The 25,592-nt window shown below is 41.1% G+C and overlaps 1 protein-coding gene across 3 annotated transcripts; it reads left to right on the top strand.

The window, feature by feature from the left end:
* The first annotated feature begins 256 nt into the window (after positions 1-256).
* On the top strand, positions 257-24,502 carry arhgef28a (Rho guanine nucleotide exchange factor (GEF) 28a). 3 transcript variants are annotated; one of them, XM_077542945.1, is made up of 32 exons: positions 257-354; positions 1,443-1,518; positions 1,604-1,676; positions 4,379-4,424; positions 6,059-6,114; positions 6,193-6,256; positions 8,516-8,738; positions 8,983-9,124; positions 9,219-9,318; positions 9,495-9,581; positions 9,883-9,919; positions 10,329-10,418; positions 10,906-11,029; positions 11,710-11,845; positions 11,917-11,972; positions 12,051-12,102; positions 12,235-12,328; positions 12,397-12,494; positions 13,244-13,357; positions 13,446-13,696; positions 13,933-14,058; positions 14,864-14,981; positions 15,049-15,297; positions 16,330-16,406; positions 16,491-16,669; positions 16,775-16,866; positions 17,057-17,227; positions 17,542-17,729; positions 18,111-18,158; positions 19,072-19,518; positions 22,789-22,987; positions 24,157-24,502. In XM_077542945.1, exons 2-32 carry the CDS (start codon positions 1,478-1,480, stop codon positions 24,321-24,323), a joined length of 3,945 nt encoding a protein of 1,314 aa, XP_077399071.1. In that variant the 5' UTR covers positions 257-354; positions 1,443-1,477; the 3' UTR covers positions 24,324-24,502. The 3 variants fall into 3 exon arrangements, with proteins under 3 accessions (XP_077399071.1, XP_077399074.1, XP_077399072.1); XM_077542946.1 differs by lacking the exon at positions 10,329-10,418 and having other exon boundaries at positions 259-354; XM_077542948.1 differs by lacking the exons at positions 9,495-9,581; positions 10,329-10,418 and having other exon boundaries at positions 258-354.
* Positions 24,503-25,592: the final 1,090 nt, after the last annotated feature.

Genomic DNA, 25,592 nt, shown 5'->3' with positions numbered 1-25,592 from the left:
AAGGAGGAGCCACTCTCACCTGCAAACAAAAAACAGCTGACGACATGGATGGAGCCAAGAGAGAGAGTCGACGTTGTACAAAAAAAAAACTTACCCAAAAAGTGGAATTAAAGTGGCCAAACACGCGAGTGCATGTGCGGAACTAACAACACAGCTGAAGCAGGTAAATGATGAACGTCGTGGTGCGTTTAAGTACTCGTTGGTGTTCGTGGTGTTGGATACAGTTGTGGTGTTGGTGTTCGCTGTTGGAAAGCTAAAGCTAAAGTTGTTTTTATTATTTTGCCTACAAACACACGTGACGTCAAGTGTCACTTTACCTTACTGTCGTCCATTTATCGCAGTAGCCCATGTAAGGTAATGTTAACAGGTTATCTGCATAATGCATTGTGTTTGAATTGGTGGACAAAAACTGCTTCAAACCGCTTCCTGTTCCTAATATTTTGATTTAGCTAGAATGTATTTCAAACCTGCACTAGTGGTGTTCCTTATATTTATACAATATATGTGTAAATGTAATGTAATGTAAATGTGTCATTTTTTGTTGACAGTTTTCAACACAAATATCCTGCAAAAATGTACAACATTAGTATGTTACCGAGCTTAGTTAGCTAGGAGTGAGTTTGTTAGCTCACTAGTTGGTTACTTTGCTAGCTAAATTATTTTTTTCTCCCGTTTGCATCAACACAAATACCTGTCAAAAAATTATTAATCTCTCTATTTTTTGTGTTGTGTTACTAAGTTAACTGGGAGTTTTGGTCGCTCATTTGTTTGTTTGTTAGCTAGGTGGCTTAGTTAGGAGTTTGTTTGCTTGTTAATTAAAAAAAAAAAGCCTATTTCAATAAAACTATATGGGTCAACTAAGGAAGACTTTGTGCAGATTAGGTGTGCGTAATACGACCTCAAATTTCATTTCAATTCAATTAAATTCTATGATAACTATATTTCTGATGATATAAAATGCATATTATTATTGTGAAATTGTAAAGTTCAATTAGATTCCCATAATGTCAAAAATCTACTGGTAAAAATTGTGGATTGTTAGCATTTCCGCCACTTTTACCCTGAATGCTTCTTTACAACAGATGCGGCTCCTCTTTTTGGTATAAAGTCATTGCAGTTGAAGAAAACTAAAAGTGCAGCAAACCACACTGACTCATACCTCATATTAAAGGCCTTAGTGAGGACTTTACGTATCTATAACTTTTTGGTCAACATCCACTCATGCATTGTGACATTGATCCAAAAATGAAAAACAAAAGTTAAGAAAACTCACAAATGAACACATAAAAGACCTCATAATTAACATTCAGTCACAAAAAAGGGATTTGTGTGATGGCATTCATGCATTGAAACTGTACAGTGCACTCTCACTTCCTGTAATCCAAGCTCACGTACAACACAAGACAAGCGTGGTGTCATTTTAGAAGGAAGTCTAATTACAGGGGATAAAAATCCCAGCTGTGACGACGATCCCTCGATGACACCCCGGTGTATCTTTAGAAGAAAAGAGTCATTGGGGTCAGTGTACGAAATGTGTCATGACAATAGCAACTTCCTCTTCAATGGAACTTATTTGAAGTGATCGTTTTCATTTTTGTCATAGTGGTCATTCGAGTATCTTCTTTCCTGGTTTCTGGAATAAAATGGAGGAGACTGGAAGCAAAGTGCCTTTACATGTAAGTGCCTTACTGTTTTTCTAGTTCTTATTGTAGTGCCTTGACTTAGGAGTTTAACTCTTTTACTGCCAAATGTGACCCAAAAAAACAACGCTGACAGTGCCAGCCGATTTCGAGCATTTTCAAAAAAAAAAAATTAAGGCAAACAGAATATTGTGTGCTATGGCTACATAAGCATGGTGGATACCATATGAAAGGTTGGATTCCATTCTTTCATCAGAAAAAAAGTATGTTGCTACCTTTTTCGTTCTTTGAAAATAGGTCATTTGAGTGACATCAAGCGGAAATGCAAAAAATCAGGAGAAAACAAGCTGTTTGTGAAAAGACACAACAGTGACTTTGACACTAATATTTTTTGTTTAGTGACCCTCTGTGAATTAGATTTAATGTGACAAACGCTTTGATCATTCATGTCATCCTTGGAAACGTTCTAGTTCCTAAGATCCGCCATGTTTTCATGTAATTTGATGCACGGGAGCCCATTGAAAAGAGATAGAATGCTGCCATCTGCTGGCCATCGTTAGTGAGTGTTTTTGGATTTCACAAACCAGCGCCGCACAAGACGTTGCACTGCCCATTGAGAATAAAAAAAAAAAACATAGTTAACGGCAATTAACGTTTTTGCCGGCATTAATTTGGATTTTAGATACGTCATAAACGTTTTTGGCAGTAAAAGAGTTAAGAAGTAAAATTTTTCAATAAAATGCAGTTTTTCGTTATTTAAAACAAAACAAAAATGACGGCGCTTTTTTGGAGGCTGCATGAGTAAATTGACTTCCGAGCTTGGCCAAAACCCTGAAAATATTAGCATTAGCCTAGTTTTTTTCCTTTCCAGCCTTTGCACTTGTGGGGGTTGACTGGCTGGTGCTCGTAGCTTGTGAAATCCAAACCAGAAGGTTCTAGTCCCAGGGGGGGGCCACGATAAGCAAACCCGCGACAGCGGTCTCGTTTTGGTCGCGTGGGTGGGCTGCTTGAGCAGACCGTTGCCAGATTGTGGGCATAGCTGATGTGTCTGCTTATTTTGGCTGCGTCACCACTTTGGTGGAGAGCGCGAGAACCAGACATGTGAATCATTACCGGCCTACACGCACACACACACACACAGAGGAAATGGCGTCTCCACCCTGGAAGGTCATGTAGCTGAACAGATTCTGAACATAAAGCTAATAAGACTGCTAGTAAGACCCGTAGTAATCCCCCTCGTAAGACAACAGTAATACTGGTTATGAGACTGTGATGACAGTAATAATGGCTAGTAATGGTAGGTAGGATGTTAAGATCTTGTAAAATTGCCGAGTGCTGCTTTGGAGAAGAGAAGCGTCTGTTAACGGAGAGAGGTTTTTGTTTGTTTCTTTGCTTTTTTTTGTCCTCGACGCCGACGTCACGAGCGGCTCAATGGCTGCCGGTCGCCGGTCTCCGTAGCGACCGCGGGCAACACGTGCGCGCTTGTTTTGTTGCGCACGAAGGTGCTGGAGTCGCCGTATTGTCAAACAACAATCTGTCACATCCGCGCAAGGCCTGCGGGTTGTCAAAGCTTTATTATTCACTCTTGCTGTCCAACATGACGCTGGCCATATGGGAGACAAGCGTAAGTTGCTGAATATTTCATTGGTACGGGATCAGGTTGTGCAGTAAAGCCCAGGGATCAAATCAGCCCGTCGGCCGACCTCCCCCAGGGCAACACTGATCCAGTTGGGGTTAAAATTGTGTGAAGTTGATGGAGAGGGATGGACAGACATTTCAGTTTTACAAGTGGATTGTTCCATTACGGTTGAAATGACAAAATTGAAAACCGCGTGTCTCCAAAGTTTTAACCCCGAAAAAACGAAGCTAACTTTTTTTATGTTGCATAAAAAAAAAAAAACTCATAAAAACCTTTGACTAGTTGTTCCGCGTTAGAGGTGCTGAACCCCACCAGTTTCTTATGCACATTCACCAAACCCTCAGCAAATACAATAAAAACAGCATAGCCCTCAGAAGTGAACCCTGTGGAACACCATATATTGCGTCACACATGTAGTTCAGTAATAGGACCATATTAACTCATTTGCTCCCCAAAACATGTAAAAACATTCTATTTTAAATATTGCCATGGTCCCAAAAAACTTATTTATAAATTTTTTATGTTTTATTTTATTTTATTTTATGCTAGAGCATATACAAGGCTTTGGTGCAGCCTCGGACCTGAAGAAGTCGCTTAAAGCAATGGTAGTTATTAGAAAAAAATGGCCAGCAGGTGGCAGCAGAGTATAAGAGATCAAACAGGGCCATGTTGCATAAAAGCTCTTTTTCCCCAGTGTTTTCAATAGATTTGTGATGATGAATGATGAAACTTAGCTATATCCTAATGCTAATTGCTGCAAAACTGAAACAGATACAAATGTACTTTTTTTTTTTTTCCTGATGAAAGAAGGGACTCTAATCTTTCTTTTGGTAGGTTCCATGTTTGTATAGCAATAGAACCAAATTTTCTTTGGGCCTTGCAAAACCAGTCAAAATCCAGTAAAACGGCCGGGAGCGAAGGGGGTTGCTTCAGTCAAAATGAATGGGAGTGAATGAGTTAAGGCTTGGAAAAGACCCTTGGAATAAGATTAACGTAGAATGTAAGACTGGTAGCAGGACCAATAGCAAGATTTTTTTTTTTGGGGGGGGGGGGGGGGCGATTATCATGTCGATTCTGTTCTCTTGATCTTTTGTTCCAGATCCAGTTGTTGAGCGCCGAGGGAGTCAGCATTGAGCGCCACAAAGGTGATGAGTTAATCGGGGCTCCTCGTCGAGTTTGTTTTTGAGAGCGTGTTTACTTACACGTCATGTTCTATGCGCTGTTTGTCCCCTCATTTGTTCGTCCCGGCGTCACGTGCACACGCCGGCTGTGTAACACGTCCTCAGCACAAAACCCTTGTACCAGGGACATCCACTGCATGATTAGCTTGGTTTGGGGAACAATTTGTTCCCAAAAGAAATAATGGACATAATCATAAAACTCCTATGCACTGTTTTGAGTTTCATTCTTGACGTTTATCATGCGAGAACACATTTATTGTCAAAACAACAAGAAGAGAAATATTTCATAAGTCTTAGTTATTTTGGTCACTCAGCATATTTTTACACTGTTTTTCTTGCTACCTTAACCCCAACCCCCCCCCACCTTATTTTTTATTTTGCTGTCACGTTTTTAAGTAACATTTCAACTTTTATCATTTATCATTTCATTAAAAAAAAAAAACTCCAGACATAACAACTACTTTTTTTGTATTTGCATTACATCTTTTACATATAATACGTTCAGTTAAGTTTCCAGAAAAAGAAAAAAAAAAAATCATATTCCAAAAAAGGAATGCACCAAAACGTGCCTTTTAAGAAAAAACAAAAATACTACTTTTTTTTTTAGTGTTATGACCTTTTTACCCTAGGAATACCAAACTCAAAGAAACGGTTACAAACTTGAAAAATGTCACATTTAAAAATAATAATAATAATAATAATCCAACCATAAATGAATCCCAAAAATAAGAATAAAAAAACATGATAAAAAAAAATATTTTTGCAATAAGAAGTTACTTTTCTTTCTTTTTTTTTTCTTTTGTCTGTTTTAAACTTATGTTATGACTTTTTCCTAATACAGTATATACATGAAATTTTTTTCACCTCTGAAAATACCAGAATCAGAAACAATTTGCCATTTATGGAAGTACCACAGTGGAAAACAGCTTTTACAGTTTAACCACTTTTTTATTTATTTAAAAAATAAATAAATAAGTAATTAAAAAAAAAAGTAAAATACTACCCAAAAAATAAACTGCAAAAATTTTTGTGAAACAAGACTTTTGTAGTTTTTTTTTCTTAATTTAAAAAACAAAATCTCTACCTTATCCACATAAAAAAAAATAATAATAATTTTCAAAATAGTAATCTTGACTTCTTGAAAAATCTTTTTTTTCTGTAGAAAATGATACTTTACTTATTCCCTTAAAATGCGTCCTCTCTTGAAAAAAAAAATCTGAATTTTGTTGTGTTGTATCTGGGTCATGGTTTATGACAGAAAAGCCAAAAATGGTCAATAAAGCCAAGTGTACCTCTAAAGAAGGACTAAGCAGCATGTCTGCCTCCACCTGGAGCTGCTTCTTATCATCGTTACCTTGGCAATGGCAGATGGCCGTATTGACCTGTGAAGTCCAATCAGGAAGTGCGCCTCGGTATTGACCTTCAAGCTGTCTGGACTTCAGCAAACTGGTGGGGGGGGGGGGGGGGGGCTTGTTCTTTCCTCGGGTCCCGCCACACTGGATTGTCCCCCTACAGAAGCCAGTGGGAGGAGGAAAAGGGTGCGCGCGTGTGCTTGAGTGTTCTCAGGTGAAATGTTTTGTTGTTGTTTTTCGCCCCAGGAGTTAAAGAGGAGCTGCTGCGAGTAGAAGACGACAGGCTGGTTGACGCTTCACAGGTTGACTTTTTTTTTCTTCCTTGTTATTTTAAAGCCACAACTGACAAAACTTGCTTAATTGTTTTTCAATTCTGCAAGGTTTTTGAAGAACAGCTTATCCCGTCTGTGTGCGATGACGAGAACGGTCCATCTTCTTCACGTGGTAACTTTATGTTCTTCTTTATTAAATGGAGGAATGTTGGATTGGTACAATAGCACAGGGTTCTCAAACTGAGGGGCGGGGACCCAAAATGAGTCACTTTTTATTGGGTTGGCAAAAATGCTATAAGATATTTTCGTTTAGTTTAAAAAATATATATTATTAATTTATCACTTCTCTGTCTCAGTTGGGCTTTTTGATTTATATTTATTGTATTAAAGCATTGTTTAGCAGGCCTTGCTAATTGGTTGCTAGCTGAGGCTTAGGGTTACGGTTGTCGTAACTTGGGACAAAGCTTAGGTGTTGTTTCACTTTTATGACGAGCTAAGCTACCTAAGGTGCTAGATTTTTGTATGGTTATGATACAATTAGTATATATACATAGCTGGCATGTTTCTGTGTTGTTCAAATGCTAAGCTAAGGAGTTGCTAGCTGGGGTCTCATAATTAGCGCGGTCATGTTGTAGTAGGTCAAAGTCTTCAGATTTCAGTTGTTTTTTTTATGACGTGCTATGATAACTAGGTGCGAGTAGTGGATTATTTTTTTGTGTGTGATTGTGATAACTTTGGTTAAAGTCTTTCTATGTCCTGTAGTTTTCAAAAGTTTACTTTGTGTTAGTTGAGGCACCATATTTAGCGTGGTTGTGCTATGTTTGGTCAAAATCTGTCTGGTTCCAATGTTTGTTATGCTAAGGAAGCCAACAGATGGACATGTCAGGTGTCATATTTTGGGTGGTTGTGATATATTTGGTCAAACTCTAGCTGTTTCTATTGTCTATTGTTATATGCTAAGTTTACAAACTGCGAGTTGACATGTTATATTTGGCAAGGATGTGTTACTTTGGGTCAAAGCCAAGCTTTTTCTTGTGTTTACGACTTGCTAAGCTAGCTGAAGCTTCCTATTTGAGAGCTAACCATGGTCAAGTCAATACCTCCATGACTATGCCTGATGAGCTGCTAAGCTAGCAGGCTTCTTGTAGCTTTGCAAATTAGAAGTCAATACATTTGCCGTTAGGCATGATGATGTAAGGCTACACATCCGGCCGGATTCGACACAAACGACACAAAACATATCTTGCCCGAGGAAGCACAGCTCGTCTCTCTCTGGCAGGAATCTGTATAGGAATGACGTCGAACGTGTTCCCTATGACAGGAATGAACCATTCTAAACTGTCCTTAGTTACCTTAAAAAGATGAATTTGGGGGCGTGGGTGTACATTTATCAAGCTTTCTTATTGTTGGCTTACAAAAACGTTGACATTTAGTTTTTACGTCAAGTCTTCAAAAAGGTGCTTGTAACATTCAGAGGCATATTTAGGCTGTTATCTTGGTTAGCGTCAACTCCACTGCCCCCTTGGCATGCTAATGCTATTTTTCTTTTTCTTTTTGCTAATGCTAATTGAGCCTTCATGTTTATTTGCTCTAGGCTTGTTACTAGTGTGGGTATATGAATTACTCTGTGCCTTGGGGCGTCTTGGTGCAAAGTCAAGTGCGTTTTTGTTGTTGTTGTTGTTGTTCTCCTCCGCCCCAACCTGTCAACCTGAAACATGCAACTCTGCATTCAGGAACAGACTTTAACGCAAGCACAAGAAAAAGGAAATGCCTCTGCGATGCCCAGGATTTCCCCTCAATAAAAAGCAGCCTCAGCCCTACTAGACATTGAAATCCGGGGGATGAACGTGCACGGAAAATTTTTTTTGCACTCTGCTCTCTTTCTTCCCCATGTCAAAACATCATATGATGTTTTTGGTTTGTTTATGACATGCTAAGCTAAGTATCAACCAGCTGAGGGCTTCAAATTGTCTAAGGTTGTTTTTTTTTCCCTAGCGTTCATTGCTTGTTAAGCTAGCGAAGTTGCCAGCCGTGGTGTGAGTGTGATACCTTGCAACAAGGCCAAGCAGTCTCTTCTGTTTAGGCCATGCTAAGCTAGCAGGCTACTAGCTGAGGCTTCACATTGAAGACTGGATGTGTTACCTTGTGTTGAAACCTGTCGCTTTCCATTGTTAATCGCATGCTAACTCAACTTAAAAAACATAGAGCTGTAAATGAAGTCAAGTATATCAAACAGCTAAACATAAGACAATTAAAATAATACATTAATAGGGTTAATAAAAGACTAAAATAAAATGCAGTCTGGTGAGTTGAAAGAGCTAAGCTAACTAGCGGCTAGCTGAGGCTTCGTCTTGTGGGCTGCCTTTTTCTTTTTCACATAGTCTACTATGCTAGAGATTCTTCTTTTTTTTTCTTTTCTTTTTTTTTTTAGAACACGGACCCGCCATGCATTCTAGGGGTGTGCGCTTCTCCCAGCATGCAACAGGCCATATCGGGAACATCATCAGCGGCGTGACGAGTGACAGCACTGACACCGACAGCACCTTTTCGGAGCATCTACTGGCCGCCACGGACACGCCGCCTCCGTCTCCTGAAGAGCCCCCCGCGGCCATGTTGGCACCCGGCGCCCTCGCCATGGACACCTGCGGCCTCAGGTCTGTCCGTACGTCCCTGTGCTAGTGTGTCATGAGTGGAGAGCTGAATAGGACAGTAAATATGACGACGATATTCTAAATTAGGGTGCATCAACATTCATAAGCAGAGAAGATTTTTTGCTGGATTTTTATACAATCCGATAGAAAAACTTACTTAAAACATTTGGAAAAAGTAAAAAAAAAAAATCATGACAGTGTAATTATAGGATGCATGAACTATATCTGGGCTACTTTAAAAACACAGTCTCAGCCATGTGTCTCTGGAGGTGGACGAGGACAATGACACGGAGATGACGCCGCCCTTGTCCGCCGTTGAAACAAATGGGATTGCCGGCAATTCTGCTCGCAGCCTTTCCGCCTCCTCGACTTGGGAACCGGACTCAAAAGTACTGTATAAAGATTTAAAAAATAAAAAAATAAAGTTTTTGTGACACCAAAAAAGGCATTTTAGAGGCTGATTGTGTCGCTGTTGCTTTGCAGAATCGGAGTGAGTCGGCGATACGACTGCGGTCCTATTCCTACTCGTCTGCCAAAATCCCATCGCGTTCCTCACGCTTTGGTCGGGACGCCTGCAGCTCCGGTCAGCACCAGTCAATTTTCTACTTTAAATGAAATATGATGACATTGAATATAATGAAAATAAGGTACATTTGAGGTACCAATGTCTGTAAGGTACAAATGAGGTCTATATGAGGTGTCTTACATTAGTGTCAAACATATACCAGAGTGTGCGACCCGTTTGCTTGTGTCCTGTAGATGCCCCGCCCCACAGCATCAGCCATAGCCGATCTCTTCTTCAGGCGCTCTCTCTGTCTAAATCGCTCTCCTTGCTCCACCCGGCTAGTAAGTAGAGGCAAGACCAGGCCCAGACCCCTTGAAAATGGCTACATGCTGTTAGCATCTGCTTGCTCAAATTACGCGTACATGTTAAAAAAGGAATTCATTGTGTTGCTTGCATGGTATTGACTATTGCGTGGCAAGATGCTTGGCTGTGCCACAGGATAAACTCCCATTTCCTGTTTTATGGTTAGCATCGTTTGTCATCATGGGATAAGCGGCGTGTCTTTGTCTGCGCTTTGCCAAACCTGCACTACGTCTTCATTTCTTCTTGAGACCTCATTTGTGGGGTTTTGTGTCTCCACAGAGCAAAGAACTCCAGAGTCACAGTCACATGAGAAAAGGTAATATTTTTATTATTATTATTATTATTATATTAGTTTGCGCCTGTGTCAAAATGTGTCAAAATAATATAACCATAGGCCTACACGTACCACTGCATATTTAAACTAAGTCAAAGGAAAACTACTCACTCGAGGCACGCGTGCCTCGTTATTTCTTATAGGAAAAGTGCCTTTTCCACAAATGTTTTTCTTCTGGCTTCTCATTGGCTAACATGGTCACATGCTCCCCGGGAGGGAAACTGTGGCAGGGTTTTTATTTTCCTGCCCTGGATTTGCCACCTCTGATTATTGGTGGATGCTGTTTTTGGAAAAAAAAATTATTTGGCCCTTCCTCCTTTTGTCTTTCACATTCCACCTCAGCAGCTTCCCCCTGCTGGTGGCTTTGGCACTCATGTGGTGTTGTTCACAGGGAGTTTAACTCCTGTCATGACGACGACGAGGCCGGTGCGGCAGCAGTGGAACCCCTGCAACATCTCACTCTGTCTGAGTTCCTCAAAGAGTATGTGCGTTTTTCCAAACGTGAAACACAGCACAGAAAAGAGAAACTAACTTTTTGGTTGTGTGTTCTAATACTAATCTTCATTCACTTTCTCATGACTTTGCTTTCTCATTGCTTAGCCTAGTGATTCCCACCCAGATGAGGTGTGCGGTGGTAAACGATCCGATTTCACTTAATTAATTGGTCGGAAAATTACAAGTACTTTTCATTTACCACAAGTCACATGTCATCTGCCCGTGAGCAATTAAATGGTTGATAACAGAGGATAAGTTCAAAATAAAATGCAAATAGGTGAATTGGTGGTATACTGTGATATTTTCCTAATGTAAAATATGCGCCTTTGTTGGTTAAAGGTTGGGAAATGCTGGGTTAGCCCTTTGGCCTGTGGACTAACTTTCTCTTCAGAAAGACCATCATGACTATTGTCGACGAGGGGCTTTGTCTATGTATTTGTTTATGCTAACGACTAGCGTTTGTTGGTGGACAGGATTGAAGAGGAGCAGCTGTGCACGTCCAACGTCCCAGCCAAGGCCGAGTCGGACAAGTACAAAGTCATCCGCACTTTCAGTTTCCTCAAGAGCAGGATGTCCAACACGCGCAACAAGACCAAAGTAGGTTTTGTGCGCCGTTCGGCCACGCCCACAACTTCTACATAAACCGCCTTACTTTTAGCAAGCTAACATGACCACATGCTTTCTGTTTAACGGTTAGCTGTTAGCATTAGCCATCTAAGACAGTTAGCTTAAGGTTTGACCAGCTAATTGAACTACAATATGCTTCTCTTTTATATACATTGTTAGGCTTAGCTTTAGCCAGCTAACAGCCATGACCTCTCTTACACCTAAAACAGTTAGCCTTAGCTTTAGCCACTTCTCAAAAATGACCACAACACACCACTATTTTACATAAAAAGTTGGCCTTAGCTTAAGTCAGCTAACATGACTACAGGTATCTCTTTTTTACATACACAATTAGCATTAGCTTTGGCTAGCTAATAAGTACAGCTAGGTACCATACGCAGTTGGCTTAACCAGACAACAGGCATTACACAGCGCATGTATGTATTACTTGCACCATTAGCTTTAGCTTTAACCAGCTAACAAACACAACTGCAGCACACCTCTATTTTGCATGACGACCTGTAATTAGCCTTCACGTTAGCCAGTCAGCTAAAAGCTTTTATATCCGCAGTTAGTGTTTTGTCCATAAATGAAAATAGGCTTGCTGGGTACTAGAATAAAAATTAAAATATGACTTAATCCTTTTGTAATGCTTTTGCGTGTGTTTTTAGGCCAAAGGGAAGGACCGAGACAGCAAGGATAGACAAGCCAGCACGCACCACTTTTCCGCCAACTCCTGTTTGTCCCCCGCCATATGCGTGGTGTGCGACAAGCCGGCGTTTGGAAAAGACCTTCTGCATTGTCCTGGTAGGCCTCATTCCCGGCAGATTCCTGTCATATTCCAACTTAGTTATTACACAACGTCTTCTGTCTCTCAGTCTGCACTGCCACCGTCCATAAAGGTTGCAAAGAGTCTGTCCCACCGTGTTTTAAGGTGAGCGTTGCGCTAATCGTCGGCTAGCGTGTGACGTAGCATCTTAGCTTCTGCATTTTGTGGCTGTTGAAACTGCAGGAGAAGAATGTGCTTGTCACGGGGAAGAGCAGGACCGCATCCCTCCCGCAGAGTGAGTGAGAGACTAAAACATCCAATTCATATCATTTAATGGCGTGCAGCAGGTTGCTCACGCGGTGAGAGTCCACTTTATATCAATAAAACGGAATTCATATACCGTACCAACACATTGTTTTTGCCTCAGATTTCACCGTGAGAGAGAACCCCCCTCAATGTGCGATGCCCCCGTCTACATCCAAGGAGCTGTCACCCACTGGTTCTTTTGCTGGAAATGACGGGTAACGAGAACCCATACATACGTGAATCCATACGTCGTAAAACTTGAGAATGTTGACATGCGTTGCAGTCGTCTCAGCGAGGGCTCCGAGTCAGAGATGGACGCCGGGAAAGCGAGCTGTCTCTCAGAAGAACTCCAGTTCTCTGCTGATTGGGTGCCAGGGGAAGGTAGGGCCACTTAAACACAGGTGTTAGCATAAAAGCAACTAGCATGTTAGCATTAAATTTGTTGCATTAATTTAGCCCTTCTTTCCTAAAATTTATTCAAATGTATTTGCACATTTTTGTATCCATTTATCCCTTTTAAATATTTGTAAAATTGTTTTATTGTAAATAATTGGTAAAATAAATAATTTTACATATATATTTTTTATTCTTATTTTGTTAAGTAATTGGTTAATTGCTTTATCATAAATGATCAAATTAAATACAAATTCGGTTGACCCCCGCATATTTGTGGCTCTGCACACGCAGATGTATCTATTTGCAGATTTAAAAAATACGTGTTTTTTTTATAAAATATTTGTTTTTATTTATTTTGGGAGATAATTTATCAATAAATAATGCGGGCCAGCCTGGTACCTGTCAAATTGTTTTATTGTAAATAATACAGGAAAACAAACAATTGGTAAAATAAACAATTTTACATATACATTTTTGTAAAAGTAATTGCTGAATTGTTTAATCATAAATTATCACATAATAGATTAATCAATTTTAATGCAATTTTAAGATAAGAAAATGAAATATTTGAATAATTGGTTAGATAGAACTCAATGAAAAAAACAAGCATGAATTACTTTTTAGTTAAAGCAGAAGTCAAGTCAAAATGTTAAAAATACTTAAACTTAAATTATTTCACATAAATAGTTGCATATATGTTTAAAAAAAAATGTCCTTCCATCGTCTCTCAACAGACTACAGTGACTTGGCCGGCGATTACGAGGCCGAGTCGTGGAGTTTGGCGGTGGAGCACAACTTCTGCAAGAAGCAGGACAGACGCATTGTCAAGAGGCAGGACGTCATCTACGGTGAGCCCAGCAAGTCCCAAGTCCTAAAACCGGCAACTTAATTCCGGCCCGAGTCAAGCCACTGAGTCTCGCACCCTGGTTAAAACAGAGCTGATGCAGACGGAGCTTCACCACCTCCAGACGCTGCACATCATGGCGGCGGTGTTCCGCCGAGGCCTGCGGGACGAGGTGCAGCTGGACGCTGAGGCGGTGGAGCGCCTCTTCCCCTGTCTGGACCCGCTGCTCCTGCTCCACAGCGCTTTCTTTGCCGCCTTGAAGGATCGGCGGCAGATTTCAGCACAGCCGCGGCAACACAGGAACTACATCATCCAGCGCGTCGGCGATGTGCTGCTGCGACAGGTGAGCTGGAACCTGTGCAGTTCAGACCCATGAGCCAGTTTCACTTAGAAAATAGATGAAAAAGGTAATGTTTACGTTTTCAGGTAGCAAACTCCAAACTGTAATAATTTGAGTTTGAAAGCATGAGATTTGCTAGGCATGTCTAGCATGAGTATAAACGGTACAAAAAAGTATAACCATGAAGAAGAAGAAAATCACAAAGCCAGAAAGACCGCCGGGTGTTCCTCCCATGTCAGTTTTCAGACGAGAACGGCGAGAAGATGCGATACATCTACGGCGAATTCTGCAGCCGACACAGTGAAGCCGTGGGCCTGTTCAAGGAGCTCCTGCAGAACAACAAGAGGTTTCAGAACTTTGTCAAGGTACGTCCTCATTCACACTTTTTTAACTCTACTGGCATCGCTTGAATGAATTTCAACAAGGAAACAGTATGTCGAGGTATTTCCATTGTACCAGATGCTGCTTTTCCATTAGCTCATTCACTGCCATTGACGGCTATAGACGTCAAAAATTCATTTTAACTATTTCTATTAGTTTAACATTTTTTTTCCACTTTTGTTATCAAGAGTATGAAAACCTAGGGGGGGGGGGGATTACATTTAGACCAAATATAAAATTTTTGATTAATCGTGAGTTAACTATTGAAGTCATGTGATTAATTACAATTTAAAAATGTAAATTTTTAATAATCTTTTCTTTTCTTAAATAATCTTTTTTCAAAAAAAGAAAAAATTATTAAAAATTAGGTCGTGACTAAGTCATGCGATTAATTACAATTAAAACTTTTAATCGCCTGACGCCCTAATTTTTAATAATCTTTTATTTTCTTAAATAATTTTTTTCCAAAAAAAGAAAAGATTATTCAAAATGAGGTCATCAGGCGATTGAAAGTTTTAATTGTAATTAATCGCATGACTTAGTGAGTTAACTCATGATTAATCACAAATGTAATATCTGTTCTAAATGTACAATAAAAACGTTTTTCTAGGTTTTCATACCCTTGTTAACAAAAGTGGAAAAAATGTTAAACTAATAGAAATAGTTCAAACTAATTTTTGACGTCTAAAGCCGTCAATGGCAGTGAATGAGTTAGTTCCATTAGAAAGAGCACAAAAAAATAGATGATGGCTTTTCACCTTAACTGTCTTTTTCAATTTTGCATTGAAGCAACAAGGCGGTAACTCTCTGGTGCGACGGCGGGAGATCCCAGAATGCATCTTGCTGGTCACCCAAAGGATCACCAAGTACCCCGTTCTATTGGAGAGGATCCTCCAGTACACGCAAGGTCCGCTGCCGGACGTTAGCACTCTTGGCTACAAGCCGCTAAACTCCGATTTCTCGTCACATCTCAGAGGACACGTCGGAGCACGGCGAGCTGTCGGCCACGCTGGCGCACATGCGCGAGCTGATCGCCGCCGTGGACCTGCGGGTGAGCGAGTACGAGCGGCGGCGGCGGCTGCAGGACGTGTGGAGCCGAACGGAGAGCCGCAGCACGGCCAAGCTCAAGAACGGACGCACCCTACGCAAGCAGGACATGATGGGCCAGACGCTCAAGCACCAGGGCGCCCTCCTGTGGAAGACGGCCACAGGGCGACTCAAAGGTTTGGCCTGGAAAGCAAGGATATGTCTTTATTCATGTACTTATACAGTAGATCATTTTTTTAAAGGTTTTCTTTGTGTTATATATATATTTTAATCATACTAGTTAAAATTTATATACTTTTTTTAATACTACTCTTCGTGTTTTAAGTACTGTATATTTTAATTCATCAGACTAGTTTTATTTTTTAAATTACATTATTCATGTCATATTTTTATATTATATTTTTTATATGTGTGCTTCTACTGGTTTTGGATTATTTAGTTTTTTAATTTAACATAGTTTACAAGTTTTCATTTATTTTATAATTATACTGGTTCTAATATTTTCCTTATTTTGCATTTAAATATTTTGTATTTCAGTAGTTTTTATTTTTTTAAGTAACTTTTTAAATGTATCATACTAGTTATATTTTTATGTTTTGATTTATCAGTTTTAATTTTATACTAGTTTTCCTTTTTTTATTTTTTTATTTATCATGCTAGTTTAAATTTTTATTCATTTTGTATTTTACCAGTTTTCCTTTTAATTACGTTTTAAATATCATACCACTTTTAATGTTTTAATTTATTTGCAAAAAAATATTGTACTACTTTTAACTTATTGTTCTGTGATTGATTAAACTAGTTATGACATTATAATTCAGCATTTGATTTTTTAAATTTGTTTTAAAAATTATTAAAGACATTTCATAGTTTTATTTTTTGCCATTTTTTTTAACTACCTTTTTTAAAATGTGTCATGTAGTTTTAATGTTTCATTATTATTATTTAATAATAATAATTAAAAAATTAAAATAATTAATAAAAAATATATAAATAAATAAATAAATTAATTAAAAAAATAATAATAATTTAAAAAAATTAACTTTTTTAATTATTATTTAATAATAATAATTAAAAAAGTTAATTTATAGTTTAATTTATTAATTTAATTTATTATACTACAACAGCAACAAAACTATCAGTCTTGGGAAAAACACCAACACTCTTAATCTTGCCCGCTGCCTGGTGCTGCTTTGGTAATTCAACAGACGTCCTGGCTCTCCTGCTCACCGACTCGCTTGTCTTCCTGCAAGAGAAAGACCAGAAATACACCTTCGCCACCGTGGTACGTCCGCACCGAAGCTCCCCGAACCTCGTCTGTTGCTCACTTCCTGTCGACTGGTGACTCGGAACTCGGATGTGCCCGCAGGACCAGAAGCCTCCGATCATCGCATTGCAGAAGCTGATCGTGCGGGAGGTGGCCAACGAGGAGCGCGGCATGTTCCTGATCAGCGCCTCGGCCGCCGGGCCCGAGATGTACGAGGTCCGCGCCGCGTCCAAAGAGGAACGGGACGCCTGGATGCGACTCGTCCGCGAGGCCGTGGAGAGGTGAACGTGAATTAATTGCCAGGCACCTTAAAATGTCGTTTCTCTCAAACATGCTCTCTCCTCGTCTGCTCTTTCTCCATGTGGTTTTATTTTGATGTTCCTCAGCTGTCCCGAGGAAGACGAAGAATACACGAGCGAGTCGGAAGAGGAAAAGCGCGTTGCCGAGGCTCGCTTTCATAAGGTCCAGAAGTTTCAAGGTATGACGGCATTTAGACAAAAGTATCGGGACATACAGGAAGTGGACATAGCCAGGAATGTGGCGGCCGCTATAAATCGGCACCAACCCGACCTAGGCGTTATTCAACACTGTCACAAATGTATTGATGACATTAATAATCAACTACTGCTACTATAAGACTCCATTGATTGATTTCTCTTTCCCGCCAGAGAGCCTGACGAGCCGGGACCAGCAGATCTGCTCCAGCCTGGAGGAGAAGCTGCAGATGTACGCGGCGCTCTCGGCGGAGTCGGCGCCCAGCGAGCCGCGGCTGCTGGTCTGGCCGCGCCCGGAAGAGCTGCCGCAGCCCGGCGTGCTGCTGGCTGCTGCGCTGCAGGAAGGTTCGCACTTATGCACATCAATCAATAGGATTTTCTTCATACAGCTGGTACAGAACCAGAATTTTTTATTTATTTTTTATTTTAAAAAAAATAAATAAATCCTTGTTGTTACTATCACAAAGCAAAGATATTTGGTATTTTATGTCAGAAAAGCTTCCAAGATAGCCTGACCAAATGAAGTTCCTTGGCACCAAGATGGTGCCAAAGCACTACTTTTATGGCAGACATGTCTTTGGCCTTACCACAAAAATAACAAATACGGGATAGGTTGAAAAAAAAAAAAAAAACTTCCTATTTTGTTGTGCCCTCGCCAGCTGAGAACCTGAAGTCCACACTCGCGTCCAGACCCGGACACGGCTCGGACTCAGCCGGAGACTCCGCGTTGGCCGAAAGTCCCGCCACGCCGTCGGAACGGTCTTCCGGTACGGGGTCGGTTTCGCCTGCGGCCCCCGAGACCATTCAGCTTCGATCACTGACTCGTCTGCAAAGCGAAGACTTCAAGGTACAGAGCAGTGAGCCACAAATTCTGAGCGGGAAATACGTGTTGGGTTTGTTTCCAGAATTAAAACACTGTGACTATCAAGCAGACTTAACATATTATTTACTAACATGAACCCCCCAAAAAAACATGTTAAGACACGTTCTAAAGTAAGTGTATTGTTTTAATGGCTGTCAAAGTGCAACAGGGAACAATTTGGAAAGTCGCAGGGACATCTGCCGGCCAAACGGACACGACACTGAAGCACACAAAATGGTAGTAGGACTTTGCGTAGCCTCCAGGGGGCGCATGTGTCCCACAGATGGAACTTCACCTCAGCTGCGGCCATGGCAAGAAGCAGTTCTTTGTTCAACCTCAACTTGTGTCTTGCTGTGTTTTTTACAGATTGCTCAAAGTGTGCAGAGCCTCACGCAGCTGCTCTACAGTCTTCAGGTGACTTTTGTCCGTTTCTGCTCATTTCATTACTCACTGAATCACCATTCTATTCAGTTTGGTTCCATTCCGGCGGAGCGGCCTAAATTTGTTCATAAATCAGTAAATGTAGTCACGATGAAGTCATGGTTACTGTAAATGTTTGTTATTCTATGTTCCAATACTGTAAGTACAGCAGAGCAGTGGTTCTCAAATGGGGGTACGTGAAGGCACTCCAGGGGGTACATGAGATTTTAAAATATATCTAAAAAGTATATGTAGATATTTCTAGAAAAATAGAAGTTCATAAAATGAGTTTTATATTCAGTAGGCAATTGAACTTCAGGGTAATAAAAAAAAAAACAGCATTTCCTCATACCAGAATGGTTTGAGGCAACGTGTTATATGCCACCTCGGATCACCCATCAATCACTTAAAAACTTTATTTAAAACTCAGTTAATGATTTATTTTTGAGAACAGAGCTTTACTACAGTATGATCCCAAAAGATGACACTTTATGTTGATAAATCATTATTTATAATTAAATAAATTTTTCCTTTTTTTTTTTTTTTTTTAGTAATATCTTATTTCCAAATAGTTCAAGAGACCACATACGGTAAATACAAAAAGTTCCAAAATTTAATAATAAATCAGAGTATCAGATAATGATGGCACAGCACTCGTTTTTTTTGGGGGGGGGGGGGGGTTGAGAACCACTGCTGAAGAGAATTTGGTACCGAGCTTAACATAGAAAAATATAAAAGACTCATCCGTCCATTTTTCTGGACACAAGTTTGGACACTCCCGCTTTTAAGTGCAGGTGCTCCCGGGCCCTCTTTGATATCATTTGCATATTCAAAGCATCCACATTTCACCCGTGCAGCTCAGGTGGGCCGTCACATTCAAATGCGCTTGTTTTCATCGGCGCACCAGGCCGCGGTGAGCATCCAGGACAGCTGCTACGAGCTCCAGAGGTTCCTCCTCCTCGAAGCCGGACTCCCTCGCCAGCGTCCGGCGAGCGCCGAGCAACAGGATACGCGGCGCCACCTGGACAAACGCAAGGAGGACGTGGCGAGAAACCGCCAGCGCTGGGAGAGGGAATGCCAGGCTCGGGAGACCCAGCTGGGCGAGAAGGAGAGCGTTGTGGAGGAGCGGGAGCGCCGGTGCCACCTGCTGGCGGAGGGGCTGCGGCGCGAGCGGGAGGAGCTGGACCGGCAGCAGGAGGAGCACCGGCGCAGCCTGGAGAGGCTCCGGCAGGGCCGGAGGAGCGTGGGGAAGGAGCGAGAGCGTCTGGAGAACCACAAGAAGATCCTCCACACGTGGAGACACAGCCGGCAGAGGAGCCTGCCCGACGCCATCATCCCGCTGGATGGCAAGCAGGTGGGCGTGGCCAACGTCAATGATTTTTGCTAGTTGTCATGCCTCCATATATTGGCAGATCGTCCATCTCAACGTGATGACAAGAATATCTACGATACTTGAAAAGAGTATTAATGATGAGGGGGAAATCTAAAGAAATTAGAAATGTTAGTGCTGTTACTATCAAATATTTTTAGAATCGATTAATCGATTGATTATTCAATCAATTAATGGGATTAATTTAAATTTTGCATTAAAATGTAATACAGAAACATTTTTTCCCCCGATTACTATTTATTAACCGGTGATTGGTGGTTATTTACTACTTTGTATAGTGATTTAAAAAAAAAAAAAAAAAAAAAGGTAAAAGTAAAAACGGGTGTTTGCAAATGTCTTATTTTGATTAAACAGAAGATAATACGTCTTCTTTCAATAACTCTTTGACTGCCAAAAACGTTAAATAACGTTTAATAAAATCCTATGGAGGAGTGCCAAAGACGTTAAAAGACGTTTGTTTCAAAACAGAGGTGAAACTAACCATTTTCTATTGTTGATTACTGAAAAACGGAATAAGGTAGAAACAAACTTATTTTTTCTGATGAAAGATGAGAGTCCAATCTTTCATTTGGTAGTATGTGTGTTTCCATAGTCCAAACACATAATTTTCTGTGGACCTTGAAAGATCAGTCAAAATGCTTAAATCGGCTGGCACCCACCGCATCCCTTTTCTGAAAACGTCTGGCAGTCAAAGAGATAAGGACTACAGAAATCCGTTAACAACTGCTGTTGATATGCTGGAAATCTGAGGATTTGGACAGTTTTAAATAAATAAAAAAAATTGCTCCAAACGATTACTCGATTATTAGAATAGTTGTCGATTAATTTGATCATCGATTTCTTGTCGATTAATCAACTCATTTTGACAGCTCTAGTTCTGGTGAATGTGCAACTTCAACTGTGTTAACAGCGGGACTGTTTCTTTTGCCAATCCGATTTCAAATACTCACCAAGCTAACTGACATCGTCAATATTTTTCTGTCTTCTGATTGGTTCGTCAAAGCAAGCTACATCTGTCGCGATTTGTACGTGTTAATACATTTAATAACCAAGCATATATTTTATCTTTATTACGGGATATGTTAGTCATTCGATCCCCCTCTCAACTAATAAAAAAAAAAATAACAAGACACTTTAACTCATGCTAAGACTGCACGAGTGGAATCATTTTCACATTGTAAGGCCGATGGAACGCAACCGCCGACTCCATTTTAAGAAGCGACAGTCTTAAGGTGTCCCCTGAGGTTTAATGGAGCTGCTCCGGAACGGTCCGGCAAGCGCGGCGCCTTCCACAGCTCTTGATGTACGAGCTGCGATAATGAGCGCCATTTCAGCTCCATTTGTCCCCGCCGCCGCGCGCCAATAAACATCGACGTGATGGATGGTAATTAAAGTGCAGCAAATAAAAAGGCCCGCTGCAATAATTAAAAGCGCCGGGGCCTGAAAGGTTCCTCAATGATTGCTTCTGTGTCCGAAAAGCAGTGGGGGATAAAAGGGCGCACTGTTCCCTGTGGGGCTTCGAGCTAGGCGAGGGCGGAGCTAACTTGTAGTCAACGACCACATTTAACCATTAATGTGACGATATGATGCAATTATAAATACAATATTTTTGGTATGTTTTTGAGCGGGGAAGTAAAAATAAAGAACAGAAATCAAAGTCATTAAAAAAAAGAAGAAAGATTTGCAACCAGAGTTATAATGGTTTTGTAGTTTTTATTTTGTTTGTTGACTTCTTTTATAAATTCTGTTAGTTTTTAGAGCAGGTTTCTTAGTTTTTATTCATTTGGATGTTTTTAATTGTTTTAAATAAGGTTTAGTTTTAGTTTGTGGCGAATCGCCGAAAAGTAATAAAAATAAACACATTTAAAATAAACCCCAGGCTCATGTATAATATTAACTGACAAAGATGAAAACAGAAGACAATTTTACTATAATTATAATATTTTTTTATTTAGTTTCTTTAAATGTTTCCATTTTAATTTAAGTTATATGAAGGCTCACCTGGTTCCTTTTTTTTTTGCTTCGCTTACTTATTTGGGTCCTTTCTAGTTGCTAGGCAACGCTGGCGTTGACAGGCTGCTTGCCGAGCCCGAGGCAACAGGTCACGGGGTGAACTCTCAGGCCTGCTCTAATTGGCTGCAAGTCATGTCAATGTGACAAGCTCGTCTGAGCGCAGGGGGGGTGGGGGGACGAAACGCTGGCACATTTTTACCCCCTGTCGCCGCCGTTCTGTAGAAATGGCAGCCACACGGGCCTTTTAGCCAATCCCGAGCAACGTCATTTGTACAAATTGTCATGACCTCCGGATGACTTTTGGGAAGACATTTTTAGATGTGCGTTTTTATTTATTCATGACAAGAGTTTATCTGCCTAAATACAGAAAATAGTTATTTATTAAATTATTTTTATTATTTCCACCTCTTAATCCATTATTATTTTCTTTCTTTTTTTTCTTGTTTTTTTTTTATCATGATTTCTGGCTTGATAAACTTACACTATTAGTTGTTTTTGGCAGAGGATAAAGAAGATGCACCTCTAAATATTGTTATATGCTCTGTTTACATGTGGGGCTGCGTCATGTGTTCCAACGTACAACTACCGCAACATGAATGCTAATTTGTTAGCGTGTCTATTAGGGCTGGGCATCTTTGACTGTCTCACGATTTGATTCGATTCGATTCCGATTTTTGGGCCTGCGATTCGATTCAGAATCGATTATCGATTGATTGACAATGATTTCTGCTACAATTTATAGATGTGCAAAGAATCGTCATGATCTACTCCAGTCTGACTCGCTAATGCTAATTAGCACGCTACTCGTGGCACTTTTATCACTCAAAAGAACGACTATTCATACAAAACGCTTGAAAAAAACTTTAATTGGAATAACTTGATCATGACTTTTTGCTTCTATGTGGCTGCAACTTAACAGTGAATCAGAACGAGTGGAACCACACTGCCCCTAAGTGGCCAAATCGTGTACAACATGAACAGTGCTCCCAATAAAGGCACACACAAACAAGGGCCAGACAGTATAAAATAAGTGAAATAAAATCGATTTTGGGGACATTTAAAATCGATTCTGAATCCTACTAAATGAGAATCGCGATTCTTATGAGAATCAAAAAAAAATTAATATACTTATTCATGCAATTTTAGCATCTGATGCTAACTGCCACTTTCCTCCCCCTAACTTTAAATCCTTAAACGTAATGTTTTGTCCGTCATTTCCAGAATGCAAGTGCGGCGAGCGACTGTGTATTCGTAAACGGGGCGTCGCCGTCCAGCGGCGGCCTCGTCGTCATCGACAACAGCGACGCCGGCTCGCACAATGGCCTCAGCACGCTGCTGGCCCGGTCCAACAGCAGAAAACCACTCGACGGCGTCAGCTCGGCCCTCCGCCCCGACCCGGACGGAGGGTTCACGTTGCTTGGTAAGTGCTGACGTTTTGATGTTTTAGCTGCACGGGAAATCAGCAAAAGTGCTCTCGTCTTTGCTATCGGTACACAAGAGAAGCCGTGAGAAGGTCAACAAAGTAGTTTGCACACATGATGTTGTCAAGGCTGGCATCCGCTCTGACCTTACAGTTAATCAGTGTCACCTGACAAAGACAACCCCCCCCCCCCCATCCCCAATCACCCAATCAATGGCTCCTCTATGCACTGGATGGGGGACAGCAGGCTTCAGCATTGATTTGTGCACTATAATATCATTGAAAAATGTTAGAGAGACAGGATGTAATGTATTTTTTTTTTTTTTCGATAAATTAATTTGTCACTGTTTTTACTCGCGACTGCCGCCCCTGGCCCAAAACGTAACTGCAGCATCTTAACGATCTTAAAGCGACAGCCGCAGTTGACAAAACGACGACATGACTCCGCCCCTCCCCAAAGAAACGGTGGAGTGTGCAGGGTCCGCACACTCCACTATAAAGGGAAGAGGATTTTGATAGGTGCAGTCAGAGTAAAAGAGTCGGGGCTCGTCGTACTCATCCGGACATTGGTGGAGCATGCGTGATGTCAAAAAAGCTTTAACATTACCGTCTTGAACGGCACAATGCATCATTTTTTAACATGGCTCGCTGTATCGTAAGTTGTAACGCAAAGTCATTTGTTGGAAGAAAAAAAAAAAAAAGCGGGATGTCGCCATAGCAACGACAGATGAAGTTGCTCTTTCGACGCTGTGGCTTTTCAAGAGCGCGTGCGACGGCTCGCTGGCTGCATGCTGACGTCTCGTCTTTTCACACTCACGCCGCTTCTCTAATGTACACTTAATATCATTGCGCGCGCACACACATTCTCCCCTTCAGGGACACAATCAGGCAATTTATAGTTCACGCCATCTGTTACCATGACAGCGCACCTGGCCCCGCACGCACACACTCCACACACACGGCCACCTCCAAAAGTCCTTAAAACGGTGTTATTGATCGCCAGGAGGAATTTGGAGAGCAGCTGGAAATCAGCCGACGCGCCTTTTGCACACTCAAGGCCTCCCGAAATATCTCGATTGTGTTGCTCGGTGGCTTTTGTATGAAAGTCACGCATCCGTGTTGTTCTAATTGCGTGACGTCCCGCTTCCTTGTTTGTGACTCGGCCTCAGGTCAGCGCTGCGCGGTCGAAGCGCGCTCGGCATCGGCGAGCGGGGATGATGCGTCCCACCCGTCGCACCCGCCGCCATCGCTAACCCCTGACCTCGCACGGCCGGTTTCCATGGAGACGCACGGCGGCGGCGGGAAGGGCGAAGAGGAAACGGTGGTTTACCTCTGAGCGCTTTTGAATGTGGGAGCTGTAAGTACAACGTACAGGAAATTGTGTACAAATTCATACATTATCAAGTGTCATGGAATATTTGCAGTTTTTTCCCCCATGAATTTGGTTCATTTAAATGTATTTATTCTTTTTAAAGATCAATTTATTTATTGTAAATAAAATGTGAACAAATATTAGTCAATGTTTTGTAATTGTTGTAAAAAAACAACAACAACGAATTAAACACTACAGATATTTAAATTTACATAAGTAGTTGCTTAATTCATTAATTACAGTTTGTTGAAAGAGGTACAAATAATATGACATAAAAATCAGGAGTATCACAATTAATCCACTTTGATTCCAACTTGCCTGTTAAGTAAATCGAACATGTCGACGCTGCTGACAAAATGGCCTCCATGAATAACTTGCGCCTCCTGTTGGACTCCAGAGACATTTTCAGTCCGTGTACGCTGGACGTGCGGTTGCCAGCGGCGACAGGCAGCGGAGCAGCAGCTGCGCGCCATACCAAAGACTTCCTGTCCGACAACCGACGCCTCCCAACCCACCAGAACATTTCAGTGATCCTAGCTGTTATACAGGTCACCGCTATAAAAATAAGAAGAAGAAAAAAGGTTTATAGTTGTATACATGGCATAATGTGGCGCCAAAGCACTACATGGAGCTGCTCAGCTGACTTCAGCATATGGCGGCAAAGCACTACATGAAGCTCCTCAACTCGAAGAAAGTTTCTTAAAACCAAGGTACTGCAAGATGGCGCCAAAGCACTACATGAAGCTCCTCAACTCACTTCAACATAATTCCTTGTAAATTAGAAGCCAAAAGATGGCGGCAAAGCACTACATGAAGCTTCTCAACTCACTTCAACATAATTTTGTGTAAATTCAAAGCCAAAAGATGGCTGCAAAGCACTACATGAAGCTCCTCAACTCGAAGAAAGTTTCTTAAAACCAAGGTATTTCAAGATGGCGCCAAAGCATTACATGAAGCTCCTCAACTCACTTCAACATAATTCCTTGTAAATTAGAAGCCAAAAGATGGCGGCAAAGCACTACATGAAGCTCCTCAACGCACTTCAACATAATTCCTTGTAAATTAGAAGCCAAAAGATGGCAGCAAAGCACTACATGAAGCTCCTCGATTCACTTCAACATAGTTCCTTGGCACCAAGATTCCAGAAGATGGCGCCAAAGCACTACGGGGAGCTCCTCAACTTGCTTCAATAAAATCCCTTGGAAATTAGATGCCAAAAGCACTACATGAAGC

The sequence above is a fragment of the Vanacampus margaritifer genome, chromosome 14 (assembly GCF_051991255.1).
Source record: "Vanacampus margaritifer isolate UIUO_Vmar chromosome 14, RoL_Vmar_1.0, whole genome shotgun sequence".
NCBI lineage: Eukaryota > Metazoa > Chordata > Actinopteri > Syngnathiformes > Syngnathidae > Vanacampus > Vanacampus margaritifer.
This window is presented reverse-complemented; position numbering and strand designations above follow the sequence as displayed.

What these genes read in the sequence shown, in the direction of transcription:
- arhgef28a (XM_077542945.1), top strand. Translation starts at nt 1,478, where the DNA reads ATGACACCCCGGTGTATCTTTAGAAGAAAAGAGTCATTGGG. An exon ending in AGAAGAAAAGAGTCATTGGG is followed by an intron (nt 1,519 to 1,603) that starts GTCAGTGTACGA and finishes TTTTTGTCATAG; the next exon opens with TGGTCATTCGAGTATCTTCT. An exon ending in TAAGGTCCAGAAGTTTCAAG is followed by an intron (nt 16,867 to 17,056) that starts GTATGACGGCAT and finishes CTTTCCCGCCAG; the next exon opens with AGAGCCTGACGAGCCGGGAC.